The sequence below is a fragment of the Chamaea fasciata genome, unplaced genomic scaffold, assembly GCF_029207755.1.
Source record: "Chamaea fasciata isolate MVZ Bird 193981 ecotype frontalis unplaced genomic scaffold, bChaFas1.0.hap1 SCAF_15, whole genome shotgun sequence".
In the NCBI taxonomy this organism is placed as follows: Eukaryota; Metazoa; Chordata; class Aves; order Passeriformes; family Sylviidae; genus Chamaea; species Chamaea fasciata.
Window position 1 is genome coordinate 1,224,656 of NW_027094100.1, and position 26,417 is coordinate 1,251,072.

At 50.6% G+C, this 26,417-nt stretch overlaps 2 protein-coding genes across 9 annotated transcripts in view; both read left to right on the top strand.

Moving 5' to 3' along the window:
- ZCCHC10 (zinc finger CCHC-type containing 10) lies at positions 1-10,373 on the top strand. Its single transcript, XM_066197294.1, has 4 exons — positions 1-79; positions 2,426-2,587; positions 4,976-5,017; positions 8,339-10,373. Exons 1-4 carry the CDS (start codon positions 39-41, stop codon positions 8,613-8,615), a joined length of 522 nt encoding a protein of 173 aa, XP_066053391.1. The 5' UTR covers positions 1-38; the 3' UTR covers positions 8,616-10,373.
- A 1,450-nt stretch (positions 10,374-11,823) lies between these two features.
- AFF4 (ALF transcription elongation factor 4) overlaps positions 11,824-26,417 on the top strand; it is a 53,378-nt gene continuing 38,784 nt past the window's right edge. For 5 of the 8 annotated variants that reach the window (XR_010723144.1, XR_010723145.1, XR_010723143.1 and 2 more), the window contains exon 1: positions 11,824-12,151. The gene's annotated coding sequence lies outside the window, so the exon portion shown is untranslated. Of the gene's footprint in view, positions 12,152-12,488; positions 12,591-24,328; positions 24,355-26,417 lie in introns of those variants that run through there. The other 3 variants (XM_066197233.1, XM_066197235.1, XM_066197234.1) reach the window with 3 other exon arrangements.

The following is a 26,417-nucleotide window of genomic DNA, read 5'->3' on the forward strand; positions in this document are numbered from 1 at the left end:
GTTCCCCGCCTTCCCTCACTTCCGGCGCGGCCGTTAAGATGGCGACGCCCATGCACCGGCTGATCGCCCGCAGACAGGCGTGAGTGGGGCCGGCGGCGCCGCGCTGGGCGGGCGCGGGCTGAGGAGCGGCGGGCGCTGCCGGGGCCGCGGCGCCCCGCGTTTTCCCGGCGCTCTGAGGCCTCCCCGGGGGGCGCAGCTGCGCTGAGGGGAACCAGCCCCAAGCCACGGCCGGGGCGGAACGTGGCGGCTCCGGTGCCCCGTGCGCGGCCGGGGCCGGGGCTCCGGGGTGGCGGCGGCTCCGTTCCTGCTCGGGGGTTGCACGGGAGCGGAGCGCGGGGAGGAGCTCTCGGGGTCGCTCGCTGCTGCTCCTCGCAGCCTCAACCCTTCACACGCGAAACAAAAACGTGCAGCTTCCTGTTACCGTGATAAGTTTGCGGGGCTGTCAGAAAGGCAAAGGAAAGGCGAGCGAGGGGCTCCTGCTCGGACTGGGATGTTGCGATCGGGCGATTCCCTCAGCACCCGATTCACCGATTCCCTCAGGGATCTGATTGCAGAGCCCCGGAAGGAGGAAAACACAGTTTTGTTTGTTTGTGAAGTGCGGCAGATGTGTCCCGCTCCCCTGGAGTGCTGGCCTCGGTTTTCCAGCTCTTCGTTCGTTTGGGTGTTGGGTTTTTTTCCTTAATTTATTTCTCTTGTTGAAGTTTTTGGGCTGCGGGGTTTTTGCCCGATCACGATGTGCAGAATGTGGCCAATTTCTTCGTGGTTTAGTGATGATTCCTGTTCTCCAGTGGAAAGTAACCTGGGATTTCAAAATACTCCCGAACTACTCGTGCCTTTAAGCTGCTGTTTGAAGGACTCATTATTTAGATTTGCCGTCTTTGTGCTCGCTGGGTCTGTGCTGAGCTGTCCCTCTGTCAGCCTCTGCTCCAGGCTTGGGGTCACTGATCCCTGCTAAAAATTCCTTCAGTTTTGTGCTTTTCATTAGTGTGAGACTCCTTAGTGCTGGCTGCAGATCTGCAGCTCGTGTTCTCCTGGTGATTATCCTGGTTTTGGGGCTTTGCCCTCACCCTTTTGGCTCCCGTGGGATTGAATCATGGGGCGTTGATTTAAACATCCACCCTGTTCCTGTGCGCACAGCTCGGGTGGGGCTGGGGGAGACAAACACTGAATGTTGGGGGTTGGTATTGAGGAGGAGGAGGAGGCATCACTCTGCTGGTTGCAGCTGCTGTGGCAAGGAGGCAAAGGCAGAGCAAACCCCCCTGAGCTGTTGCTTCTGTTCATGCCCAGGTGTTCTGATTCCTGCCCGAGTTCTTTGTGCTCTGCAGGAGTTTGATCAGGGTTTGGTGCTGGTTCAGCTGAGTGTCTCTGAGGCTTGAGGGTGAAGCCAAATGCTCTGCATTGAGAAAGTGATTGAGAAGCACAAGATTCCCTTCAGGAACTGGCACAAGAAGTGGTGGCTGGAGCTGAGGGAGAAGCAATTCACAGCGTGGCTGGAAAAGGAAAAAATATTCACTGCTGGTCTGTCACTTCATCCTCAAACGTGGTTCTGGGAGCTCCCTAGAGCAGGCAGGCTGCAATTTCAGATAGTTTAGATGGGCTGGCCTTGAAAAACTCGTATTTTGGTGCTTGGAACAAAAACTGAAGGTGGCAGGGAACTGAAGTGACAGAGCCCTGAGCTCAGAACTAATTTTGGTTGTGACCTTGAGCGCTCTCCGGGCTGGGTGAGTTCCCTGGTTTGTAAGGGAGCAGAGCAGCTGGGAGAGGAGGCACAACAGCTTTGCAGTGCTTCCCAAGAGCAGCTGAAGGGCTCCAGCATGAAAACAAGAGTCTTTTCCCTTCCCTGGTTTCTAAAAATTCCCATGAGGTTTTTCCCAGAGTGGGAACTGAAATAGTGTGTGAAATCTCCCTGCTCTGCAGGTGTTTGGAGTCAGGGAGCTGTGCCTCCATTCATTCTGCATGGAACGAGCAGGAGTCTGATTGACCCAGAGATAAACCTTGGGCCGGGCTTTGCCAGCTCCTGGGTGGGGCTTCTCTGGATTTCCTGGGAGCCCCTCACACAGTCCTGGGCTGTGGGTGGGGAATTGGGCACTTTGGGACTTGGGTGTTACATTTCAGGAACTGGAAATGGAGCTGCTGCTCTTTGTCCTAAAAGAGAATTTCGGTGATTTCCCCGAAGCCAGCAGCACCTGCAGCTGTTGGAAAGCAGCAAACTGAGCAGTGTGATTGCTCCTGTGTGAAAATGTTTTAGTGGGTGAAGATCTGTTTGCCTGAATTCTGTGCCTGTTGGTGTTACAAAAGAAAACCTGCAACACTTGGTTTAATCATGGCTTGATTAAAGCTGCATGATAAACTAAATATTTTTTCTTTTTTCAGAGGGTAGACCAGAGCTGGAATGAGTTACTTAAGCAATTCTGCATTTTTCCAGGGAGGCAAACAAGCAGCATGTGAGGTGTCAGAAGTGTTTGGAGTTTGGCCACTGGACATATGAATGTAAAGGGAAGAGGAAATACCTGCACAGGCCTTCAAGGACAGCTCAGCTGGCCAAAATCCTTAAGGAGAAAGAAAAGCAACTCCTCCTGCAACAGAGGTAAGACTGGCAGGATGAAATTGAAATAAAGGAAAATACGTTGTCCTAGACCATTTTCTGTGACCTTTTCCTTCAGATTGTGGGTTGTGTGCTCAATGTTTGAGCTGATTTGTGTGCTAGGTCCCAGAGAATTAAAATCAGCATTTTAATTTCATTGACACCTGCTCATCTGCAATGCACTTAAAACTGTTTTGGCCACACAGGTATAGGAGACTTGGGTTATCAGCTTTAACTCAGGCATGAAGTAAAACCACCTCACTGAATTGCACAATTCTTTCCTCCTGTGACAGCTGAGAAAGTGGAAGGAACAGAGAAACCTAAACAGAGCTCTGCATGTGGCACCTCATTTCCTTCCCACTTTGCCCTGGGAATACTTTTTAATGCTTCCCCCCAGGTTCATAGTTGTTTTTACAAGCAGAGGCAGAAGTAATGCAGCGCTTCAGTTTTCCATGAAGTTTTTGTGTGTCAGGGTCATTTCTGCCACTCCAGTTTGGTTTGTGGGGCTGCAGAGGGGCAGGGTCACTCCCAGTGCCACTCCTTGCACCTGGAATTCTTGAGGGTTTGCCCACATGTCCTCAGTCACTGCTGGGAGAGCATTCCCAGCTTTTGCTGCCTCCTGATGGGACAGGGAGGGGTGGGAGCTGGGGCAGGAAAGGTTCTTGGGGCTCCTCAAGCTCAGCAGCAGTTCTGAGTCACAGGCTGAAACCCTGCCTGGAGTGGAGACTCATCAGCTTGTGAGGAGAGTGATGTAAAGCCATTGATTTTGAAATGAATTTTAATCCAGTGAGTAATTGTGAAGTAATTAGAGTCAGCCAGAGTTGTGGATAGATCAGGGGTGCTTGCACTCTGACACTTGGCTCCATTTAGAGGCAGAGTCTCTTCAGGATTTTTGGGCTAAGTTTGACTTTAAGGCTCAAATTATTTCCTTGTTGCTTTTCTGCCCTTTTTTTTTCTGGTGGATTCTACAGGTTACCACTGGAGAATGGTGAAATGAGGGTGAAATTCCTTGTCCTGTCCTTGGGCTTGAATCTGAGTGTGGGATCATTTTCTGTGGGAGTTACAGCACTGGCCAGTCTGGCACAAAAGCTTTGGGGCTCTTTGTGCCAGCAGGGATTCCTTAGCTGCCAGTGCTACACTTCCAAGCATGTAGCTTTTTCTTCATGGAGAAGCAACTTCCTGGGTCACACTTGTGCTTTTTGTGTCCCTTGCTTTGGGAGGTCCTTCCTTGCCTGTGGAGAGGTTGGGTCTCCCCCAGGTCTGCTCTGGAGAGCCTGTGCCACCACCTTTAAAGAGCCACGCAGGAATCATTAACCTGAAGGCACACCCAGCCCCGAAAGGTCAATATTTACCTCTGACAGCCTCACCCAGGCTTTTCCAGCATGAGCTCCTTTCCCGGTTGTTCCAGGCTCCCTGCTGTTGGCCCCACGGTTCTGGTGGCCACTCTGGAGGTGTCAGTGAGCCCTCAGAGCCTTCCCAGCCTAGAGCAGGGCTGGGAGCTGAGGGAATGCTCATTCCTGGTGCTGTTGGAGCTCTGAGCCCAACCCTGGGCTGGAATTACAGCTCTGAGGGTGAGGGAGTGTCCAGAGCAGAGTTACTCCTGGAGTAACTCCTGAGTAACCCACACCAGGCACACCAGAGAGAGGCATTCCCTGAGTGAGGTCCTGTCTCCTCAAAGGTGCTTTGGGGTTTAATTTTCTTCTCACAGTGATTCCTCTTACCTGGGACCCCCCTGGTCACCTGCAGAGGGTCTGAGGCTTTAGGAATGTAAATGTGGACAGGAGGGATTGGAGTGTGAATATCAGTGAATCTTCCCCTTGCCCACAGGAGGGGAGTGTGGAAAGCTCTCGTGTGATGATAATGCTGTCATACCTGACGTGTGAAAATAAAACTGGGAGAAGTCTCATTTTTCTGGTGGCACACAAAGGACTTTCTTCTGTGGCACCACTAAAGCTGTGTGAGGCGATGAATGCTTGGGGATCTGAGACACAGAGCTGGAAAGCATCAATATAAATGGGTTTTTCTTTCTGCACTTGAAAGAGATGTGAAAGCTACGGGCTAAGTCAAGCGTTTACCCTTGATTTCAGTTTTGCTAAATACAGTTACACACAGCTTCTTTGGATCCCTTTCTCCTGTGCCTTTCACATCCCAGCTGCTGCTGGCCATACAAAATGAGGCAAAGGAGAGAGTAGAGCATAAACAGCACAGGAAATCAGAGGTGAATTGCTGGATTTTCCTCCCCTGGCTCATAGGTGGGATTTGCTGTGCTTTGCACAGGACTGAGCTGCCCAGTACCCTTTGAATATTGAGCTCAGCCTCAGCGTGCTGCTGTTTATTTAATTTTCCTATTGCATTAATCAAAGCCTTTATTTTTTTTTCCCTCTTAATTAGCTCTGGAGAAAGTGCTGCAGAAAAGAAGACCAAGAAAAAAAGGTATGTGGGGACTGACACTGCAGGACTTTGGGAGGGGGGAGGCAAAAGTCAGCTTTGCAAATAACTTTTGGCTTTACTGCTTTTTGGCTTTTAAAAGCTGTTTCCAGCTTTTGTCTGACAGACAGCTGGAGAATTTCTACTTCCTCCCTGTACAAAAACTCCCAAAAGTTTATCCTCTGTTTTTCTCCCTGCTGATTTTCCTCCCCCTGCATGATCTTGCTGTGGTAATAAAAGTCTGTTTCTGTCTCAGAGTCCATCAGGAGTCTCTGAAACAAGACTGGCACTGGGGTTTCTGGTCTCTCGTTGCTCCACCTGCCCATCCTGCTCTGACTTCTGTTGTTTACATTCCCCTTCTCCCGCCAGTTCTCTCTCTCTCAAGTTTTGTCTAGAGCATGAAATAAAGCATCCTAAAAAACCCAACCCCAAATCCAAACCAAACCCCCTTGATCCCAAACTAAACCAAAACCCAGGAAATGAGCCTGCCTGTCTCCAAGTCCTGGTTGGAGCCAAGAACTCTTTTGACATTGTTTGTACTTTACTTTTCATTAATGTTTACTTGGGAATTTGCTTTCTTAGCAAATGGAAAGGAGGAACAGCCAGAACTGTGGCTGTCACACTCCTGGAATCGTGTTGGGAGTTTGACACTAGGGAATATCTGTGCAGTAACAGCCCCAGCCTCTCCTCCCCTTTACTGTCCCTTCTCTCAGTCTGATCTAACCCACTTTCCAGGAGGTGTTTAAAGGCCAGGCCTTTGCTGTGTGTGGCAGGCAGTAAATAAGGCAGAGCAGACCTTTAAAGTGTTCCTTTATTCCAGGCTGTCCTGTGGAATGTGGTTGGTTGGAATGCTGGGCTGTCTCAGAGTGTTTTAGCAGAGGCTGCTTTCCCAGAAGTGCCAGTTTATTGCTGGAGTTACTCAGGGCTGGTGAGATCATGAATTAACTGGTTTTGAGCTGGGCAGCTCCCCCAGACACTGCAGCCTTTCCTAGCGTAATTATTTATTTTAGAGAGTGTTTGAGCTCCAAACCAGTGCAAAGATGGGCAGAGCAAAAGGGTTCATGGGAAAGGGGCTGGTTTGGGCACTTTTTCATTGAAATTTTAAAACTCCTGTAAATCTTGAGTTATTCTCCTGCCGCTGTACAAGCAGAGAATCCATCAATGTGAATTCCTTTCCAGTCACTTTGCTATTTCGATTTTTATTATAGTATGGGAAGAACTAAATGTGGAGAATCCAGCAAACTCACGAGTTCCAAATTTATAATAAAACTCTGTGAAAGTTTGGGTTGTGGCAGGAGGAGCACTAACCTTTTCCACAGAGTTGTGTTTGTTTTGATATAAACGCTAATGAGGGAGCTCAGGCCTAACCAGAAAAACAGGCTGAGGCAGAGCAGCTGCTGCAGAGCCCTGTGAGCTCAGGTGGCAGAGCCACCTTCCAGCTGCTCCTTGGCCTCAGTGTCCCACCTGGAATGCCTGAGGTACCCACTGAGAGCCCACCTGGCACTGGAGCACAGGAAATCTGCCTGGCTGAAGGGCAGGACTGTGTCCTCATTCCCTCCTCTCCTCAGGCCCCAGCTGTGGCCGTGCCCACAATTGTGGGTTGGGTGTCAGTGGCATGTTGGAAACCCCTGAGGGTGACAGGGCAGAGCAGGGTGACAGCCTGGGGTGACAGAGCAGAGCAGGGTGACAGCCTGGGGTGACACCCAGGGCTCCAACAGCACTCGGCCCACAGAGGGGACAGAATCAGAATTTTCCTTAGAAACTTATCCTGAGGAGGATGAATGGCACCTGCTTTAAAAAAGCTCAGCTTTCACAGGGGTGTGATAACCCCCAAACCTCAGACTAGCAGCCTACAGCCTCTGCAGTCACGTTCCCAAATTGTATTTTGTGTTGGAGTTTTACCTGTTCCCATCTCCATCCTCCTGCTGTCAGAACCAGCAGCCCACGTGTTGCCTCTCCTGAGAGCAAGTTCCTGCCTGTTTCCTCTCCCAGCCTCAGCTCTTGCTTCCCTCTGGGAGAGGCAGCTTTAAATTCAATATCCTGATATTTCTGGGAGTAGGTTTTGGAATAAACCTCAACACTGGATGTCCATGGATTGCTGCTATGGATTCTGCGAAAGGTGATCAGGGAAAGCAAGTTCAGAGTTACTCAGGGAGTCCTCTGGTTCCTGCCCGTCTCATGGAACTGCTCAGATTGAAACTACTGCTCCAGTATTTTTTATTTTCCTTGTCTTAGTGCTGGTTTTCCGCCAGCAAAGTCAGTGTTCAAGCAGCCCTTACGGGTTTATGTGTGATGAACAGTTGTTGTGTCTGCAGACAGAGATAGCAGATGTGTTATAAAACCTTCAGTGCTTTGTGGCTTAATCCACACCTACACTTGTCAGCTGATAGGATGAGAAAACCTCACACTCTTCAATAACCTTAACACAGGCACTTCCTGAGTTGTTACATTTAACCAAACCCTCTGATAAAAACACTGCATTAGTTTTCTAATGGAAACGAGATTCTGCATTATCATAATTGACATTTTTGGATGCTGTTTGATTGACTTTGGCGGGAAGGGAGGTGGATCAGTATCCTGTACTTGGAGGAAAGATCTCTGGAAGAATTGGATTGGACTTTCTTGGAATTCATATCACCCCCCTTTAATCCGAGATGTTGATCTTGAGAACAGTGCCCCCAGGAAGGGCTGAACACGAAAAAAAAGTGCAGAGCATACAGAGATCCTCTATGCTGTGTTCATTCTGTCTTGATCCTGGATTGTTTCCACCCTTCTCTTCCACCTGGAAAACACTCCCATCCTGCAGTGGCAGGTGCTTTGGGATCTTTTGCCAGGAGTAATCTAAGAGCAGTTTTTGCTGAGAACAGCTCTGACCTTGGTGCAATCACTGCTGCAACCTCCCCTGCTCTCGCAGTGGCAGAGTTTCACTGTTGCAGTGATGAGCAGGGACTGAGCCTGGGTCATTTTCCCCAGGGCTGGGTGGCAGAGGGCAGCGAGCCCAGCAAAGCCCCTGCTCAGGGCTAGGAACAGATCCTGGCCAGCTTTCCCTCCCTGCCTCTCTCTGCAGTGCTGCTGGGTTATCTCGTGCCCTGGGGCCGCTCTGCCATTGCTCAAATGGCCAAAATTCGTTCATCCAGCAGTGAAAAAGGGGGAGGAGAGCACAGGAACTCATCTGAGGTGGATGGGGAGGCCTGGAAACTTCGCTGGTGAGGCGTGGAAATTTTCAAGGCAAACAATCGATGTTTGGGTTGTTACGGCAGAGCAGACAGAGGGAACGCGGCGCGATGGGCTCTGGCAGGGTGTGCTCAACTCTTTGTTCTCCCTCAGGTCCAAGAGTGTGACCAGTTCCAGCAGCAGCAGCAGCGACAGCTCAGCCAGCGACTCCTCCTCTGACAGCGAGTACTCCTCTAGCTCCTCCTCCTCCTCAGACAGTGACAGTGAGGACAGCAACTCCTCCTCCTCATCCTCCTCCCCCTCCTCCAGCAGCTCTTCCTCCTCCTCCGACTTCGAGTCGGATTCCAGCTCCTCCAGCAGCAGCAGCAGCAGCAGCAGCACAGACAGCAGCTCTGAGGATGAGCCCCCGAAGAAGAAGAAGAAGAAATAGCTGGGGAGGTGCAGGACTGGTGTGGAGTGAGTGACACTGCCCTGCCAGGGGGCTGGAGCACACGGCTGCCAGACGTTCAGTGCTCGACGTTTTCACTGCTCAGATTTTTCAGTGTTTTGCGTAGTTGTTCGTAGGACATGGAAGGTATTAAATGGCACGTGAGACTTACTGAGAGAGTATTTTTGTGGTTTCTCCTTTTATGGAAGATTTTACTTTTTTAGTTTGGGAAAAAAAAAAATTCTATCATCAGATTTGTTTATATGAGCTGAAGTCCAATAACCTGGATGTTTACATGCTGGAAAACAAAAGCTTTTTATTGCAGATGATGCTGTACATCGTGTGCTGTTCCTCTGTTAATGACAGCTTCCTTTCCACTGAGAAAAATCCTCTAAACTGTTACCAGCAGAAGTTTTTCAGTGCTGCTGTGGAGCACTGCAATGCTCTGGCATTGCTGAACCTGAATGCACGTGTCCCACGCAGAGGCTCCCGTCTCAGTGGTGACAAATGGATTCTGTGCTGCTGAGCTTGTGTTCCAATGGCTTTTCCTGATGCTTCCAGGTCGAGTCTTAACTGCACCATCCAGTTGAGCTGTGTTGATTTGCTGCTGATCAATGTAGTGCTTGTCCTGCCCACAGGCTCCGGGCTCTTCACTCCCCTGTGTCCTTGGCTCGTGTGGTGGAGGTGTTTGCTGGGTGTTGGTGGTGGAGAGCAGCAGCTCAGTGCGTCGGGGCTGGTGCTGCTTTAGGAGTTTCATCTTTGTGCCTTTCTTTTTGTTCGTGGCCCATGAACAGCAGATATTCCCTGGAGGGAGGATGGGTCCTGGAGGGGATAAAGAACCCTGCCCCAGATGTTTTAGCAGCTGCCCATTAACAGAAGACACCCACCCCATAGTTCTGAGGAATGGGTTGTACAAGAGATAAAGAAAACACCTCCTGAGTTGGTTTCAACAGCTGGTAATAGAGTACATACTTTTGGTTGCATCTTGCATTGCAATCCAAGACACTTCTGTAAATTCGGCGTGCCCCAGTGAGACAAGGGCTGGAGTGGGTGTTCTGCAGAACTCCAGCAGGATATTCCCATCCAAAATATGGTCAGCAAAACCACAGAAATAATAGCAAACAGGACTGGGCACCGTTGTCACCGGACGCTCAGTGAAAGAGAGACTCCTTGAACTGAAGGTCTGGAAGGAGAGTGTTCCCCTTCGGATGTGTTTCCCAAGGAATGTGTGAAATGCAGGAGTGCCAGGCTGTGTTGGTGGCAGTCTGCAGGAGTTCAGCCATTCTTTTGGCCCTGGAGCAGCAGAGCCCCCTCAAACCCAACAGAAGCTGATCCAAATACCTGCAGAACAGGGACTCCTGGATGCAGGGTGGGAATTAATTGTTCTTCTGGTGGATTGAAGCAGTTGCCATTAGTATTTTATTTGGTGATGCAGTCTCCTGAATTTCTTATTGTTGGAGTGCCCTTTTTGGGGTGGGGGCATCACTTGTGGAAGAATCCTCAAGTATCTCGGTTTAGGTTAAATACAGCGACTAAACTATTTTCTATATTTTTATGGAAGAAGTAGTGTGTAGACTCACTTTGGAATAAACTGTACTTATTTAAATGTTTGAAAATACCTGTGTTGTGTGTCTGTCTGTGACCGCTCCGGTGTTTTACAGAACACGCTGCAGACTGTAAATAAAACTACCAGAAAGGTGTTTTAGTCTCGTGGACTGAATGTACCATTTAATGGGAAGGTGAATAAATTATTAAACAGGAGTTGCTAAGTTGATGCTTACTGCAGATATCGAAACCAGTTGTGGTGTTTGTGTGCAGGTTTCAGCTGGAGTTGCCCTGGCCTTCCATCATAGAGGGGCAGGATTTCTCCCCAGGAAGTTCTCCAGCCAGAAATCCCTCTGTATCCAGATTTTTTTTTAACAGTTTTCTTTCAAATACAATGTTTGTATTGGCTTTTTTTTTTTTCCTTTCCTTTTCTGGTTACTTTGTGTCTACATGTTCTTATTTTCCATATTAAACCCCCCAGCCTGGCCAGAGCCTTATCCTCCTTCGCCTGCCGCTGCCACACTTCCTGCTGGATTGGGAATTTTATACAAACCCCGTTAACCAGGAATTGTTCCGGGGGCTGCACTGTTTAATCCCTCCCACTCCAGGCAAAGCTGCCGCTGCTCTTTGCGGGGGAGCAATTGATGCAGCCTGGCAGGAAAACAGCCTCGGGAAAAGGTGTCACCTTTCAAGGAGAAACGCTGGGGACAGAGGGGACAGCAGGACAAGGGGGAGACAGCGCCGTTCCTGAGCCCGGGGCTTTGTTAACCCCAACAGCTGCCGCTCACAAACAGCTTTGGGGTGCATTGTTAGTCTCGGGATTAGTGCACTGATTTCTTTTCTTAGGGACGAGTCCTTAATTCATGGGAGGTTCTCCAGCGAATGGATTTGCTTTGTGAAATTCTGTTCGTCCCAGCTGTGTCTTTAACCTGTCCTGTCACTGTCCTGTCTGTGATGCCAGGCGGGACAATGGGTCCTGTCTGAGGTGGGTCTTCACTGCCTTTGTTCAGCCGGGCTGTGTGCTGCAAACCTGGACACCAGAACAGCAGAGAATCCCAGAATCCCAGGATGGTTTGGGTTGGAAGGACCTTAAAGCCCATCCAGTGCCATGGGCAGGGACACCTGCCACTATCCCAGGCTGTTCCAAACCCTGTCCAACCTGGCCTTGGACATTTCCAGTGGTCCAGGGGCAGCCACAGCTTCTTTGGGTGAACTCTGCCAGGGTCTCCCTGCCCTCCTAGCCAGGAATTCATTCCCAATGTCCCACTCCCTGCGTCCTGTCCCTCCATCCCTTGGAAATCCTCTCTCCATCTTGTCCTGCAGCCTCTTCAGGCACTGGGAGACCACAACTGGGTGACCGCGAAGCTTCTCCTCTCCAGGCTGAACAATCCTCGCTCTCCCAGCCTTTTCCGGGCCCGAGGTGATCCCGGGGTGGTCCCGCGGTGATCCCGCGGTGATCCCGGGGTGATCCCGGGATGGTCCCGGGGATTCCGGGTTCCGCCCGCCGCCGCCAGGGGGCGCCGCGCCCGCGCCCCCCGCGACTCTCCCGCCGCCGCGCGAGGGGGCGGGGCCAAAATCCCCGCCACGCCCCCAAGGCGCGCGCGCTCCGCCGGGGTCACGTGGTTCCCCGCGCGTCACGTGATCGGGGCGGCGGCGGCGCGCGGGGGCCGCCGGGAAGCGCCAGGCGGGACCGGGCCGGGATCGGGATCGGCCCCGGGAGCGGCACCGGCAGCGGGCCCAGCGCAGCCCCGGCCCAGCCGCCGCCCTGCCCCAGCCCTGCGAGCCGCCAGCCCGGCGCCGGCCCGCCATGGACCGCCGGGACCCCTCCGGAGAGGCCGCCCGCCTGTGAGGCGCCCCCCCCCCTCCCCGCCCCGGGCCGGGCCCGCCCCGCGCCCCCCCGGCGCTCCGCGACTCGCCGCCGGCTCCTCGGGCCTCATCGTTCCCGGTGGCGGCAGCCAGGAGATGGTCCGGGCCTAGCGGAGCGGCCAGCGCAGGTGAGCGCGGCCGGGCCGGGCCGGGCCGGGCCGGGCCTCCCGCCGGCCCCGGGCCCGCCCCGGGCACTCCGGGCACATCCCGGCCGCTCCCCCGGCGGGGCCCGGCGCGGGATCGGCCGCTCCGGGCGCGTCCCCCGGCGGGCAGCGCGGATGGATTTCCGCCGGGCGGGCCGCCGTGACACCGGGCGGGGCGCGGGGGTCCCTCCCCGGGCGGCACGGCCGGGATTCCCTGGGGGGGCCGGCGGGGCCCTCCCGGGCATGGATTTAATCCCGGTCCGCCATTGACGTCAGCGCTTTGTTCCTTCCCCTTTGCTCCCCGCGGGGAGGGCTGGGGCGGGCCGCACCGGGGGGCTCCGGGGGGGTCTCCGGTCCCCCCGCTCCCGGAGCCGGCCCCGGGCGGGCGCTGCCCAAGGTCGGGAGCCCGGAGTCCCGTGCCGGGGTGAGTGGGTGGCTGTTATGTAAAGCCTCATCCCTGCCGGGGGGTTGTGTTGGACTTTGGAAAACACCGGTCGTTTAATATTTCTGGGCTCTGGGCTGACTTTTCCCCCTTTTTTCCCCCTTTTCCAATGAACAAAACAAAGCCAGAGAGTGTCGAGATGTGTGAGCCAGGTGTCCGTGCGTTCAGGGCCGTGTCTGAGGTTCTGCTCTGGAAATGAGCAGGTGGTGAACTGGATTTTGGGGGAGAAGTGAGTGTTTGTGCCCAGACCTCACCCACAGCCTGGGCAGACGCCTATCTCTCACCTCCTTACAGCCTTGTTTCATCATCTTCTCGGGAATTCTGGTGGTTTTTAACATTCCCGTGTTTGCAGTGGGCTGTTTATTTGTCACCTGGGCTCCCTCCCAGCTCCTGGTCCATCAGGTGCGTTTCCAGTTCCTGCTGTTCCTTTGAAAGGACTGAGTTCTTCTCTCAGGTCCCTGGCAATGGGGATCTGCAGCCTGGGGGGGTCATTGCCAAACAGGATCTGGTGAAGTGCTTCCAGGAGTCCTTGTGCACCTGAGTGGTTATTTCATGTCTCCTCTAATGAGGGGAACGTGATTAAACTCCCGGGGCTGCCTGCCGTGGTGTGTCTGGGCCAGTCCCAGTGTCACACCGGAGTTACTCACTGGTTGTGCTGGGACTGGGCACGGCTTGTTGGTCAGGAGCAAAAGGGAAGAATGATCTTTTGGCATAATTAATATCTTGGCTTTGTTAATGTGTCAGTGTCAGTTTTTGTCGTTTGCTGCCTCCTGAGCAGTGTGTTTGCAGCTGTGTGTGAGAGCAGACTGTGCCATGCTCAGGACTGAGACAATCCTGGAATATCCTGAGCTGGGAGGGACCCCCAGGATCGCCCAGCGCAGCTCCTGGCCCTACACAGCCCCCCGATCCCACCCTGGGCATCCCTGGAGCACTGTCCCAGCTCTCCTGGAGCTCTGGGGACATTCCCTGGGGAGCCTGGGCAGGGCCAGCACCCTCTGCGGGAAGAACCTTTCCCCAAACCCAACCCCAACCTGCCCTGGCACCGCTCCAGCCCTGCCCCGGGTCCTGTCCCTGTCCCCTGGGCAGAGCTTGGAGCTGCAGAGCCCGAGGAGTGTCCCCTCAGGCTCCTCCAGCTGCACAATCCCAGCGCCCTCAGCAGCTCCTTCATGTCCTTCCACACCTTCCCCATCCCCATGTCCCTCCTTTGGATGCTAGCAGCTTTTTATCTTCTTTATTACCCAAAAGTGCCCCCAGGACTCCTGTGCAGTGTAACAGCAGCGAAGGAAAACAGTGGATTTCAGCTGTGGTCTCAAAAGCTGTCTCAGGTCCCTGATGTTTCCTCTAAACGCCTTTGCAGTTCTTGTTCTGTGATTTTCTCCTTGTCTCAAACATGGAGTGAGTGAGGCTGAGCCCCTGGGGTCAGTTTTTGTGTGAGAAGCCACACAGCAACCCAGAAAAACAATTCATATTTATGTCTTTACCATTCTTGCCAGCTCTAGTGACCTGAACCTGAGAAAAGTGAAACATGACTTGGATCTCTGGGATGGTTTTTTAGGAAGCTGGAATGTGCAGATGCTTTTGCATGGTTACAACCCAGTTCTTTATGGAGAAGCTGCCACGTTTCTGCCTGCACCGACCACACAGTTTGCTTCCTGGGGGCCTGGTGGGTGAAGAGCTGCAGCAGAATTCTGTCCTGAGGCTGCAGCTGGCCCTGGCAGGGTGACATTGGCACAGCAGCTCTGCTGTGGGTGTCTCGTGTGGGATGTGACTCAGGACGTGTGTGACCTGTGCCTTACTGAGTGACACGGGGCCCTTGGCATGCCCTGGTGCTGGCAGCAGGGAGCTGTGCCCAGGTGATGGTGGCACTGCTGTCACTGTGTCCCCCAGTGTGTTTTCAGGGCTTCGGGCGGGTGCCAAAGCTGCTCGTGGCTGCTGCTGATGCCTCCCTCCCCCTCCTGCTCATCCCCTTGCTTTGGGAGTGTTGGAATCATCCCTGCTCCTCCTCTTTGCTCCAGATCATCAGAAATTTGCAGCGTTGAGGGCGGAAATGCTGAGAGTTGAGCCTTGAGAGCTGAGCCAGGGGAGCAGCACCTCTGCCAGGGGCAGATTTGGGCACGTGGGGAGAGCTTGAGCAGCTTCCAAGAGGCCTCAGCAATGTGTGTGTGCCGAGCTGGGGGGAATGTGAGCTGCAGGGTCGTGTTTGGAGTCCCCCTGTGTGGGGATAGTCTGGAGTTTTTGGTGACTGAGGTTTCTCTTCTGTGGCAATAATTGTTCTTGGCCACCTCATTTCAGTTTGTTACTCACCTGTGGTTTGCTCTGCAGGCCCGTTTCCTTTCTCTCACTGCTGTGATGTCACAGTTGTCTTCAGCAGAGGCTCAGAAATAGCTGAATTGGAGATTAGATACCTACATTTCAGTTTAGATTAGAAGAAATCCTTCTCTGTGGGGGTGGGCAGGCCCTGGCACAGGGTACAGCTGTGGCTGCCCCTGGATCCCTGGAATGTCCAAGGCCAGGCTGGACATTAGGGACAGCGGGAGGTGTCCCTGCCCATGGCCCTGGATGAGTTTGGAGGTCCCTTCCCACCAAGACCCCCTGTCCTCCTTTCCCTCCAGCGTCTACCTCAGAGTATGAACCAAAACCAGAATGAGGTTGGCGTCACCTTCTCCAAGCTGGGGACCAGAACACCCCGAGCTGTGGGGAGATGGAGGGGCTGTAGGATGGAGAGGAAGTGTTAAGCAACTTTTCCAGGTGACCTTTAGCTAGAGCAGGGTTAGGTGTATGTAAAATATCTTGCTAACTGTGTTGAACTAAGAAAATAAGCAATCGAGTTCATGGAATTGCAGAAGTGGAGAGGATAGAACTTGTGTGGCAGTTACTGTTCTCTTGCAGGAGGGTTCCTTTTCTGCAGCCGCTAATGACTGAGGAGATGCTGTGCAGCTTGTGCAATGCCAGGGCTGCTGTCAGTGCTGAGGAAACCCAAGCTCGCAGCCCCTGCTCCCTCCTGTCGCCGAGAGCTGGAGCTGTGCTGTTCCCTGGCTCCTCTCTCCTGCACGGATCCAGCTTTATTCCCTTTTTAGCTGCCTGCACTAGGTGCGGTATTCCAGCTGAATTAACACTTCCCAGTTTGGGGCAGTGCTGCTGCTCTCTGAGGTGAGCTGCTCCTTGGGGCAGGGCCAGCCCTGGATGTGCCCCAAAATTCCCATTTCCCTGGAGCTGGGAGTTGTTTGCCTCGTGCACTGCAGTCTCCTTTGGTGTCTGCCACCTCCCCAGGCTCTCAGACTTTTACAACTTTCCGAGTTTCTTTCTTCAGCTCTGAGTTTCAAACCCCTCTTTTTTCCCCCTAACTCTGGCTTTTCTCCCCAGTGCTTGGAGTTCCTCAGGTTGTCTTGTCCCTTATTCTTCCTTGGTTCATTAATTCTTGCTGATGAAGGTAAAACCTGGGTTATTAACTGCCGGCAGCACCAGGTACCAGCAGGAAAAAAAAAAAAATCTCCTTATACTCCATACTGTACAAACCTGGAATAAGGGAAGTTCTTGCCCTGAAGTCTTGAACTAATTTTCTTCTGTTAACAGCTCATTAAGAGAAATCTTCCTGCTCATCTTTTTATGGAAAACAACACCTCATGGAGCAGATCAGAGCTCCCTTTTACTGACTTTATTTTTTTTTTTTTACGGTTCATCTCAGTTTTTATTCACGTCACAACATATATGGATAAATTACTTGAACGTGCTGCTTTCGTGTTTTATAGCGAAACAAAGAGAGTGTGCTTTTCCTGATGGGTGATCCTGTAGTGATCACGTTTTCCAGGAGAGGCTGTTTTATCATTTCATCTCTCCCTGTGGATGGGTGTGCTCCCCTGCAGCCCCACAGCAGGTTCTCACTATCCCCACAGCTACCCTGGGAACAGCAGGATGATGCTGTGGTTCTCCTCAGTGAGTTTCCTTCCGAAGGATTGATGTTCCCACGTCGTTTGCAGTTTCCAAGAGCAGCTTTAAGCCGTTTGTCCTTTGGGCTGGAAGCTTCCCTCAGCTTTGGAGCTCGGTGGGTTCCTCATGGAGGGGCAGGGATGAGCCCTGGGGTGGCCGTGCTCCTCCTGCAGCTCCTGGGCTGGCTGAGGGTTGGGCCAGAAAAGGTCTCAGACCAAAGCAGATCCCGAAACTCTGAGCTTCTCCAGCTCTGTACCCTTTGCTGTGTGTGGTGTTGAGATGAGAGGGCAGCCAGGGGTTTTTGGTGCCACTTTGTCACCTCCTGGAAGTGGGGGCGAGGTTTGGTGCCTCAGCCAGGCCGTACATCACTTCACTGACAGACATTTTCCAGTTGGAGAGGAAAATAAGGAGTGTTTAATTAGCAGAACCGCACACTGGGAAAACAGTGTTTGTGACCAGTGACAAGTTAAACTCCTGAGACAGGAAGCTCTTCCCACTTGTCCTTCGCTGGGATTCTGAGATTTCGCCGAGGTCGATTGTTCCAGAGTGGGGTTTTCCCTCAACACTTGGTTCCTGTGGAAATTCCATGCCATAGAACAGTCACTCAGGTTTTCACTTCATTTTCCCTTGGAGCTCTTCCTGTTCACTTTCCTCGGCGTGATGCTGTTGAAGGCGTCTGATTTGAAAGGAGTATTGGACATTTACATTGGTTGTCTGCTGTATTTTTATATAAATCAGGCTTCAAAACCTGTGTGCTCCCATGTATTTCCCCATTCCTGCTGACATGACTCTAAAAGCGCCAACCTGATCAGAATTGTCCAGCTCTGTGCGTTCACATGGAGGGTTTTTCTTTTGTTTCTGCCTTTAATTTGATTTCCAAAAGACGCTAAAGAGATTTCACTGATGGAAGTGCTTAAATGGTTTTAATAAGGCTTTGATGTGCACAAATCATTAAAGCGAGGAGGATGAGGAGATAAGAGTCCACAATTCCCTTTGTATGGTTTGGCTGCAGAGGAACTGGGGCAGGAGGAAGTGTTCCGGAAATCCCAAAGGCTCAGGACAAGGGACAAGGGCCTCAAGCTGTGCCAGGGGAGGTTCAGGCTGGATATTGGGAAAATTCCTTCATGGAAAACTTGTCCAGCCTGGAGTCCCCAGCCCTGCCTGGCTCAAAATATGGAGGTGGCACCCGGGGCAGTGGCAATGGTTGGACTCAAGGAACTTGCAGAGTCTTTTCCAGCCTAAACAATTCCATAATTCTGTTTTTCCCACACTGAAGGGGAACAGGAAACCAAAAAAAAAAAACTGCATCAAAACGGTAATTCAGCTTGTGTCACGTCGCGCGTTTCGTGGGCAGAGGAATCGCCAGAGTTTCTGTGGAAAAAATAAATCATGTCAGAGATCTGCCAACGTCACTTTCCAGCGTTGCATTGCAATCAACAGAAGCATTTCCTTGTTTCAAGAGCATTTTAAAGTCGCTTGGTCAGAATCCAGACTGGAAAACGTTAAGGTGGAAATTTCAGAAAATCGAATTCGGGAAACAGGTTGAAGAACTTCAAGGAACGTGTTGTGACTTCAGCACGTTGTGCTCTGGCATAAATAAAATGAACCTGACGGAAATGGAGTGAGAAATACTTGATTTTACAAGGATTATTGTATTTTGGTCCCTTCCAGAGGCCTCGAAGCACCAAGATTGGCCAAAGGGAGATGAAATGATTGATGCACTGGTATTTTCCCTCTCTCCTGGGTTTTTTTATGTTCTGAGTTGTCCTCTGTGGAACAGAGCTTCCTGAGAGTTTGTTTGTGTGTTTTGAGGAGGTTTTTTTTTTTAATTTTGGAGTGAGGGGCTCTGTTTGTTTGGCACTTCCCATGAAACCTTCCAGTTCCCCTGTGACTCGTGGAGCCGCTGGAATCCCCCCTGGCCGGGGGTGAACTCACTGTGGCCACATGGAATATTGCTTCAAACCGCCTGCTGAAGTTTGGGGGTTCTAGTTAATGAATTTCTTTTTAAACTAATTAATTTAGATTTCATTCAGCCTTCTGATGCTGATGGGATAAATTAGCACCGTGTTACAGCATTGATTTGCCGTGGTGGGAAACTGGTGTTTGGTGTAAACCAGCCTTGAAAAGATAAAGGGTGAGAAGGTTTTTCCTGGAGCAATTGCTCGTGCTGAAAGAGCCCCACTAATTGTATTTAATGAGCAAAAAACACCAGTAAGGACTTTGCACTGTGACATGTTCTTAGCCAATAATTACCAGAAATATGTTTTAATAGGAGAGAATTTTAACAAGTAGTCTTCAGCTTCCATTTGTTAATCGCTAATAACCTCCTAAAACAACGACTTTCTTCAGGTTTTTTCTTCTTCTCTTTTTTTGTTCTTCAGCTTTTTCTTTGTTTTTTAGTGGAAAAAGTTGCACGATTTCCTGGCCACGTGAAGCGAGGTCCGTGCTGAACTGGCAACCAAACACGTTTTTGTTTGTTTTTTTCTTATTTATTCAGAGGAACGTTCAAATCCGTCCGGTCATGATTTGCTGACAGACTTGAGGCTCAGCGTGGTCAGAGATGGGTGTGGTTTAATCTCCACTGCTATTTTAGACTATGAAATTTGGATCTCATTAGCCACTCTAATGGGCTGATTCCTTGCCATACCATTTATTTCGAAGCATTATTCCATTATTTTTTTTAATTATTCTGTGTGACTCTCACTATTAATAGTGAGTCATACCTTAAAAAAAAAAATTAATTTGAACTTGTGCTTAGCAGAATTCCATTAATTGCCATCGTTGCCTGCTCAGCTGCAGCCTGGGAGCTTTAGCAGCTCTCACCATGGAATCTCTGTGGCACTTGGAAGCAGATTTGGCTCTTCCAGAGACATTTCCAGCCTCCAGCTCGGTGTGAAGCGGCCTCTTGCATGGAGGGTTTGGAAACCCAACTGAATTTTGACGTGGCTTTTGCAACGGTTCTTGTGTCTGCCTTTAATTTTGTGCCACAAAAAGCTGAACCTCTCTTTCTGGTGGCAAAAACTCACCGAGTCTCACTGGCTAGAAGTGAAACGTGTTGGGGGAATTCTGTATTTTGTAGTATCCAGAAAAGTGCGGAAAGTCGTAGGAACTTTGCGGGGGGAAAAACCCACAAACATCGTTACTATGGGAAAATCTGATGTCATTTGTATGAGAAGAGTTTGTCCAGCTAAATTAACATTTATCAGCTGCTTACCTGAGGTAGAAGATACTCCACTAAATGCCCTGTTACTCCCTGGGGGCAGAAATGTGAATGTTTTTCTCAATCTGCTCCGGGGGATTGTAAAGTACAGGTGGCATTTAGTAGGTAGGAGGAAAAGTGAAAACCTTCCAACTTTTTGAGCAGTGTTTGTTTGGAAGCAGAGCACATCAAAGCTGTGCCTTGCCTGCTGCATTTCACCTTCCCTCTGTACACGGTTCTGGGCCCTTCCTCTCACTTCCATTTTTGCTCTGCCTGCAGATCTTTAATGCTCCTCTTCCCTGGGTTTTCCCAGAGTTTTAACTGCTCTGTGCTCTCACCTTCAGCGTGTTTCAATTTCAAAGGAAAGTTTGAAGGTACCAGGAAGCGTCCCAGGTCTCAAAGCTGGCACGTCCTGACAGCAGATTTTAGACAAGTAGGAGATGATGCTGAGTTGGGTAAAGCCTTTGCATACAAGTTAGGGCTGAAAACTGGGAGGGAAAGGTTTATTCTCCCTTTCCTGGCACTCAGAATTGTGGATTCTGTGAAAGCAACCCCAGAACTGCTGCAGCTGCCAGTGGGGAGCCCTGGCCCTGTGAGAGTTGAAGCCACCGCTTCTGAGCAGATATTGGTAGTAACACATTGATGACAGTTCGGAAGATAATATTGGTGCTGACATGGATCCACCCCAGTGGTTTTGGAGCTTCCCCTGCAGCTGTTCTGGGAACAGCCTGGACACGGGGTTTCCCTTCTGGCCTCTCCGTTGTTCTGTGGTTTCCCGTGGTTCTGAGGAGAGTGAAATCATTGAACAATGAAGTTTTTAATTCTGGTTGCTCTGCTGACCTGCTGCCCAGCATCCTCCTGCTCTTCCCCCATCCCTCACAGCCACATTGCAGAATTACCATCTCAAACCTGACGTTCAGCTCAGTGGGGGATGCAGCACGGTGGGTGAGCCTTGGTCACCAAGGGAAGTCCAAGATAAATGTCTTGTGAGACAGTGCAGACAGATGATCTTACACTGAGGCTGAGGAAGTGACAGTTAAACCAGGGCGAAGCATCTGATAAACTTCTTCTCTCCTTTCTTTTTCTGTACTTGAGATGGGAGAAGGTTGTGAACCTCGAATGTCATTTTCCCTTTTGCCTTTTCACTCCTGCTTTAGATGGCACCTCATTAAAACCTCGTCTGCTGTTTCAAATCTTACACAGAGCAGATTTATCAGAGAATTTCTGTCAAGTAAATCCTTTCTTAATCCTAATGCCAGAGTTCATAGCACTCAAATGTAATGATGTCTTTTATGAAAGTAAATTATTGGGAGGAAGTCAGAATGATAATAGCCAGATTAATGTTAGATGTCTGAATAACTATTGCTTAATAAAATCTAAATGCCAATTGTCTTGGCTTCAAAGTTTAAGCAGATGAGCATGTAGGCACAGGAATTGGGTTATTAAGTTTCTGTCCAATTAAAGGGCAGAAATTTGTTGGGAAACTGTGTTGGAATATGTTTTGGTTAGCCTGTGTGGACATGAAAGGATTGCGCGTAAAAATGCTGAATTTGTGATGGTCCATCTTTGCACTGGGGGAATTAAAGACCCTCCCAGCGGTGGAGAGTGGAAAGGATGGGGAGGAGGATGTCCTTGTTGAGTGGGGGATGGAATGGGGCTGAGAAGAGATTTAAGTGAGGCAGAAAAGGGTGTTCCTGGTGGATGGCTGGGCTCGAGGTCAGTCTGCCCTGCTGGGCTGTGCTTTGGTCATCTCAGGGCAAGGAACTCCACTGCCTGGTTAACAAAGTCCCCTGTTCCTCAGAGGACATACTGCAGGATGAAGCAGATAGAAATGCAAAGGCTTGGGGAGGCAAAGTAGCAATTCAGCTTTGCCCAGCAGCAGCAGCAGCAGCTTCACTTCCCTCTCCTGGCTCGGGCTGGTTCTCCTGGCAGGAGTTCCTTGAGGCTCCGTGTCTGATCTGACCTGCAGTCCTGACCTTGGGGGAGGTGCAGAAGATGACAATTTTAGTGGCTTTGAGGCTCTCCTGTGTCAGGGATGGGGCTGTGGGATCTGTGGTGTCTGCCAGGATGGAGCCTGGGGACAGAGGACGGGGGGTGACCCTCCCTCTGCTCCCTGGCCTTGGGGTCTGTGCTGTCATTGCTGGCCTTTCCTGTTCCTCTCCTGCTCCTGAAGAAACAGGACAGAAAGGAGGGGCTGATGTCCTTGGAGCAGCTCTGCTGCCTGTGAAGGAAAGGAGTTGGGAATTAATTTCTCTGTTCATCAGGGAGGGGGTTCCAGACATTTTCCCTCCTGGGAGGTACTTCTGCACAAAAATGAGACATTTAAGATATGTGGTTGTGCATTTTTAAGGTCCCTTGGGTGAGTTACATCAAACCAGTCTTGCAAATTCTTGGATATAAACAATTTTAAGCTGTTGCAGTAGTATGAGTTAAAAATGGACTTAAAATCGTTTTAAAGGAGCTGCAGTGCAAGTGCTGAATTGAGAAATGTCCTCCTTGACTTGGCTTCTAAAATCCAGTTGCTGGGGGTTCACTTTGACCTTAGTTAGTTCTTTCACCTTACCTTGGCAGGCGGAGCGGAACTGGATGGTTTCTAAAGTCTCTTCCAACCCAAACTCCCTTTCCCCCTTGTTGTGCCGAACCTCACGTGTGATGAATGATGCGCCCAGTTCTCACCTGGACTTGTGAAATGAAATGCTGCATTTACAGAGCCTCTTTCCAAAGGATCCCCAAGTCCTTTTCCAGTGGTTAGTGTCGAGTTACAAATGATCACTGTAATTCTTTTATCCACCGTGTGTTGGCTTCTCAGGTGGAAGATGCTGACTGATCCTCGGAGATCTGAGGGATGAAGGGGACTCTGGCAGCTAAGACTCCAAAGCAGGATGTAATTACTTGCACCATCACTTGGCTGAGAGGCTGGAATGAGCACAGACAGTGCAGTGGAATTTCTCTCAGCTGACGGTGGTGAAGGATTTGTGCTGCTTTGTCTGGGGAGCAGCACAAGCCCAGGCACATCGTGGGGATTTCTGGGTGCTCCAGAGCTGAGTGGGAAGGAGAAGTGCCTGCAGCAAACTGCTGCCTCTGCCCTCCCTGGGAGTTCTTGTCAAACATTAACCAGACCTAGGCCCAGTCGCTTTTTTATTGTTTTTCTTTAAAGCTCTCCTACCCTCAGTACGTACAAAGGTGTTCCCACACAGCTCTTGGGGCACTTTGACATTCTCCCTGTCGATTGTGCAGTGGGAGTTCCTGATGTGAAGGGTGGGATAGAAGCGTTTGTGTTGTAGGAATGAGAAACATTTATGTTTCAGTTGGTGGTGAATCTGATTTATATTTGTATCATATTACCAGTGCAATTGTATTTGAGTTGTATTCCCAAGAGCTCAAATGAAACCTTGGGAAGAGGGAGATGGAGCTGTGGAAAAGTTGATTCACATGGGAATAGCTGAGCAAGATGATGGCTCAGGGTTTGCTGTGTTCACCTGTGCAGCCTCAGCCTGTGATAGCGAGTCATGGGGTAGAATTTTGGGATCCTGGGGGTGTCACAACCTTTCCTTTGGCAGAGCAGATCCCACGAGCACAGGAGCCATCCCGAACCACATCCCCCTCCCTTGGCATGGAGCCTTTGTGTCAGAAGGTGAGGGACAGAAACGGAAAACTTTGGAGAAGTTGGTTTTTTACTGTCTGCACTCATACAAAAACTACTTGAATTCTGTGTAAACTCTTTTTTTTGTTGTTGTGTTCCTTATTTCAGTTAAAAAACTCTGAAGGTGATTCTGCCGCTTCTGGATTTGCACCATCACAGTTATCCTCTCAACCTGTCCTGGAGAATTGTCCTGTTTGTGCTTTTTTGGGCAAGGCTGTATTGTTTTAGTAGGAAACGTTTGGGTTTTTTTTCCTCTGTTTTTTCTTCTTCACCATCACACAGAAAGTGGAAGATTTTATGTACTTTTCCATAAGCAGCTCTTGGTGACACCAGGGCACATTCCTCCTTGTGTGTTGGTGTTTTTGTGTTAATTTTGTTGTTGCAGGGCAGTTATTTTTCAACGTCTCCCTTTTTAAACAGCTCCTCTGGGAGTGCATTTGTATCAAAAGCTGGCAGAGTAGCATTTTGGGCTCATGCACATGATTTCAGGGCAGGATTTGTGGTGGTGCACAAGCTGGGAGAAGTGTCCTGCGCCAGCTCCTGAGATGCCCCTTGCCCATGATAAAAAGAACATTTGAAATAACCAACAGGTGTCTCTGGATGCAGCATTCAGGCAGCTTCAGGTGTTTTTAAATGCCTTCTGAAAACATCGTTCCTTGTGACAGGGGGCTCCCCAGCTCTTTTTCCCCTTCCTTTTAAGAAAAAAAGGATGAACTCATGGGAGCTGGGTGTGCCCCCGCAGCTGGGTGTGCCCCACACGGGGCTGGGATCCTGAACGTTCCCTCTCAGCCTCTTCGTCCTTCCCGGCCGAATGTTGTCAAACAAAATTGGGGTTTCATGGCAGCCAATTAACCAATTAACTGTTTGATTCCTCTCGCTGGTGGAAGCCATTGAGGCTGAAGAGCCCCTGGAGTTAAATGAGGATGTCTGGGAGGAAGTGGAGGTGGTGTCAGCTTTGGAGATGTGCTCGTGGCTGGGTGAGATGTGGTGGGGTCGCTCCCCATGGTTGGGTTTCGTGTGGAGGTCCCTCGGGCCAACCTTCACCTTTGATGGTTTTGCCTCACGGTGTCTGGGGAGGTGCAGAGACGCCGCTGGTGCTGAGCTGGAGCCAGGACTGGGCTGCCTGATGTGGTTCAGGGGCTCAGCAGGGTTTGGCCAAGCTCTTCCTTCTTTTAACAGCTTTGCCAGGAGAACTGAGGCTGTTTGGCGTGGGTGTGCTGGTTGGGGTTTGTCTTCAGTCTGGAGCTGCGGTCCAAAAGTCCCAGGGCTGAGGGAGAGGTGGGAAGCAGGAGAAGGCAGCAGCAGCTCTGCCATTTCATCCCACGAGTTGCACATGCCAGGCGATGATCTCTGAAGCCAAAGCCATGGACAGAAATGCCAGATGGGACTGAGGAAGGGGTTGGGAGGAGAAATGCAGACTGTGTGTGGTCTGGGTGATGGATGTGCTGGGGGTGCCCGGAGCAGCAGAGGATGGTGCTGCAGGGATACACACAGCGGGAGCTGGCTGGGGGCTTTCTCTGAATTCCCGGCTGGAATTCCTGCTGGCTCTCAGCTCTTCCTGTCGAGCTGGAGCAGAGGTGTGAAGGGTTGGTTGTGCAGGGCAGTCTCAGGCACAGGGGATGTTCAAAGTACAGTGGGACACACTGCAGGAGGAGTGACTCAAACCACGGAGGGTTCAACTTCCTAAAAATGAAATACTCTGCTGTGCTTAAGGCCTGTTTTCTGAGTTTTCAAAAAATTTTGAACTTCTCTTTTCCCAGATGTGGAAACTGAGATGACTTTGGTCCTTGCTGCAGGGACATTGTTCTGGCCCTGCTCCTCCTTCACACTTCAGCTCAGGCCACCTGGGAAAAGGGGAATTTTAGCAGGATCATCCTGGTAGCATCAGGGACAAGGCAACAACAGGTTCTTCATCTTCCACTTGCAGGCCTGTGCAGAGAGGGAGCAGAGGTGCTGTCCCTGTTCCCAGAGGACGGGGTAGGAGTGGTGGCAGCGGTACATTTTAGTGGATATTAAAGGTTTGGTACAACTTCAAGTGGTCTGAAAACTGATGTGCTGCCGTTTCCTCCCTGCTGGAGTTAATTACCAGTTAATTACCGGTGGTGCTGATGGGCAGACGGGCCTTGGACATCTGCCCTTCAGAGACCCTCTCCTTGCTTTTCCTGAGCATGGGAACGTTTCCCTTGTGGCAGGCTCGTGGCTGTGGGAGATGTGGCTTTGAGTGGGGAGCTGTCTGAAGTACAGAGCTAAGGAAGCCCCTGGAGCTTCCTCTATTTACACATTTAATGCTGGTGTGATTTTAATGGCCTTGTACACATTAGAGGCTCTTAAAATAGCTCTGCGTGGAGATGGGATGATTAGATACCAACAAGTCTAACTTGTATCACAGTCAAACTGTTTGCTCTAATAAGAAATGTAAAAGAGTTAAAAAACCCTAAACTAACTCCCCGTACAGTCAAGGTGACTCCCCATGAGGGTGTTTATCATTTATTTATTACAAAAGGCTGGGGAGGAGTGGTTAAAAGCGTCATTAACTGGTGTCTTTCTGATGACTAATTTCACGTTGACCTGGGCAGGTACAGCCAGATCAGCTCTGGCTTTGCACCAGCTCAGATCTCAAGCGAATCTCTGCTGGAATGTTTGTTTTGTGTGACTGTGTTGGTACAAATGATGGTTTTTCTTCAGCTCTGAGAGTTACAGGAAATGTTGATGCGATTTTAAAAGATGATGCTTGTCTCTGTAAAAAAAATAGTGAAGGTGTCCGTAAATATTTAACCCTCTGTTTGGAAACCAGATTCTTGGTTAGATTATAATATTCTGGATATATAGCTGTATGTAATTCCTGATCTTAGTGTGTTGCTGGGAATGAACCCCCCAGAACCAGAGCTTTCCTATTGCCTGCCTCAAAACTTGCCTTTAATAGTAAATGCCATGGGCTCAGCCTTTTGCAGTTGGCTTTAACTGATCAGTGTCTGTAATTAAATCTGGTATTTATCTGTGTTGAAATCATGCGTATGTAACAAATTGGGCTGCAGTCTCA

Bases quoted from the DNA above. Each gene is read 5' to 3' on its own strand.
- ZCCHC10 (XM_066197294.1), top strand. From the start codon at position 39: ATGGCGACGCCCATGCACCGGCTGATCGCCCGCAGACAGGC. The intron at 2,588-4,975 runs GTAAGACTGGCA...CCTCTTAATTAG, and splicing joins CAACTCCTCCTGCAACAGAG to CTCTGGAGAAAGTGCTGCAG. The intron at 5,018-8,338 runs GTATGTGGGGAC...GTTCTCCCTCAG, and splicing joins AAGAAGACCAAGAAAAAAAG to GTCCAAGAGTGTGACCAGTT.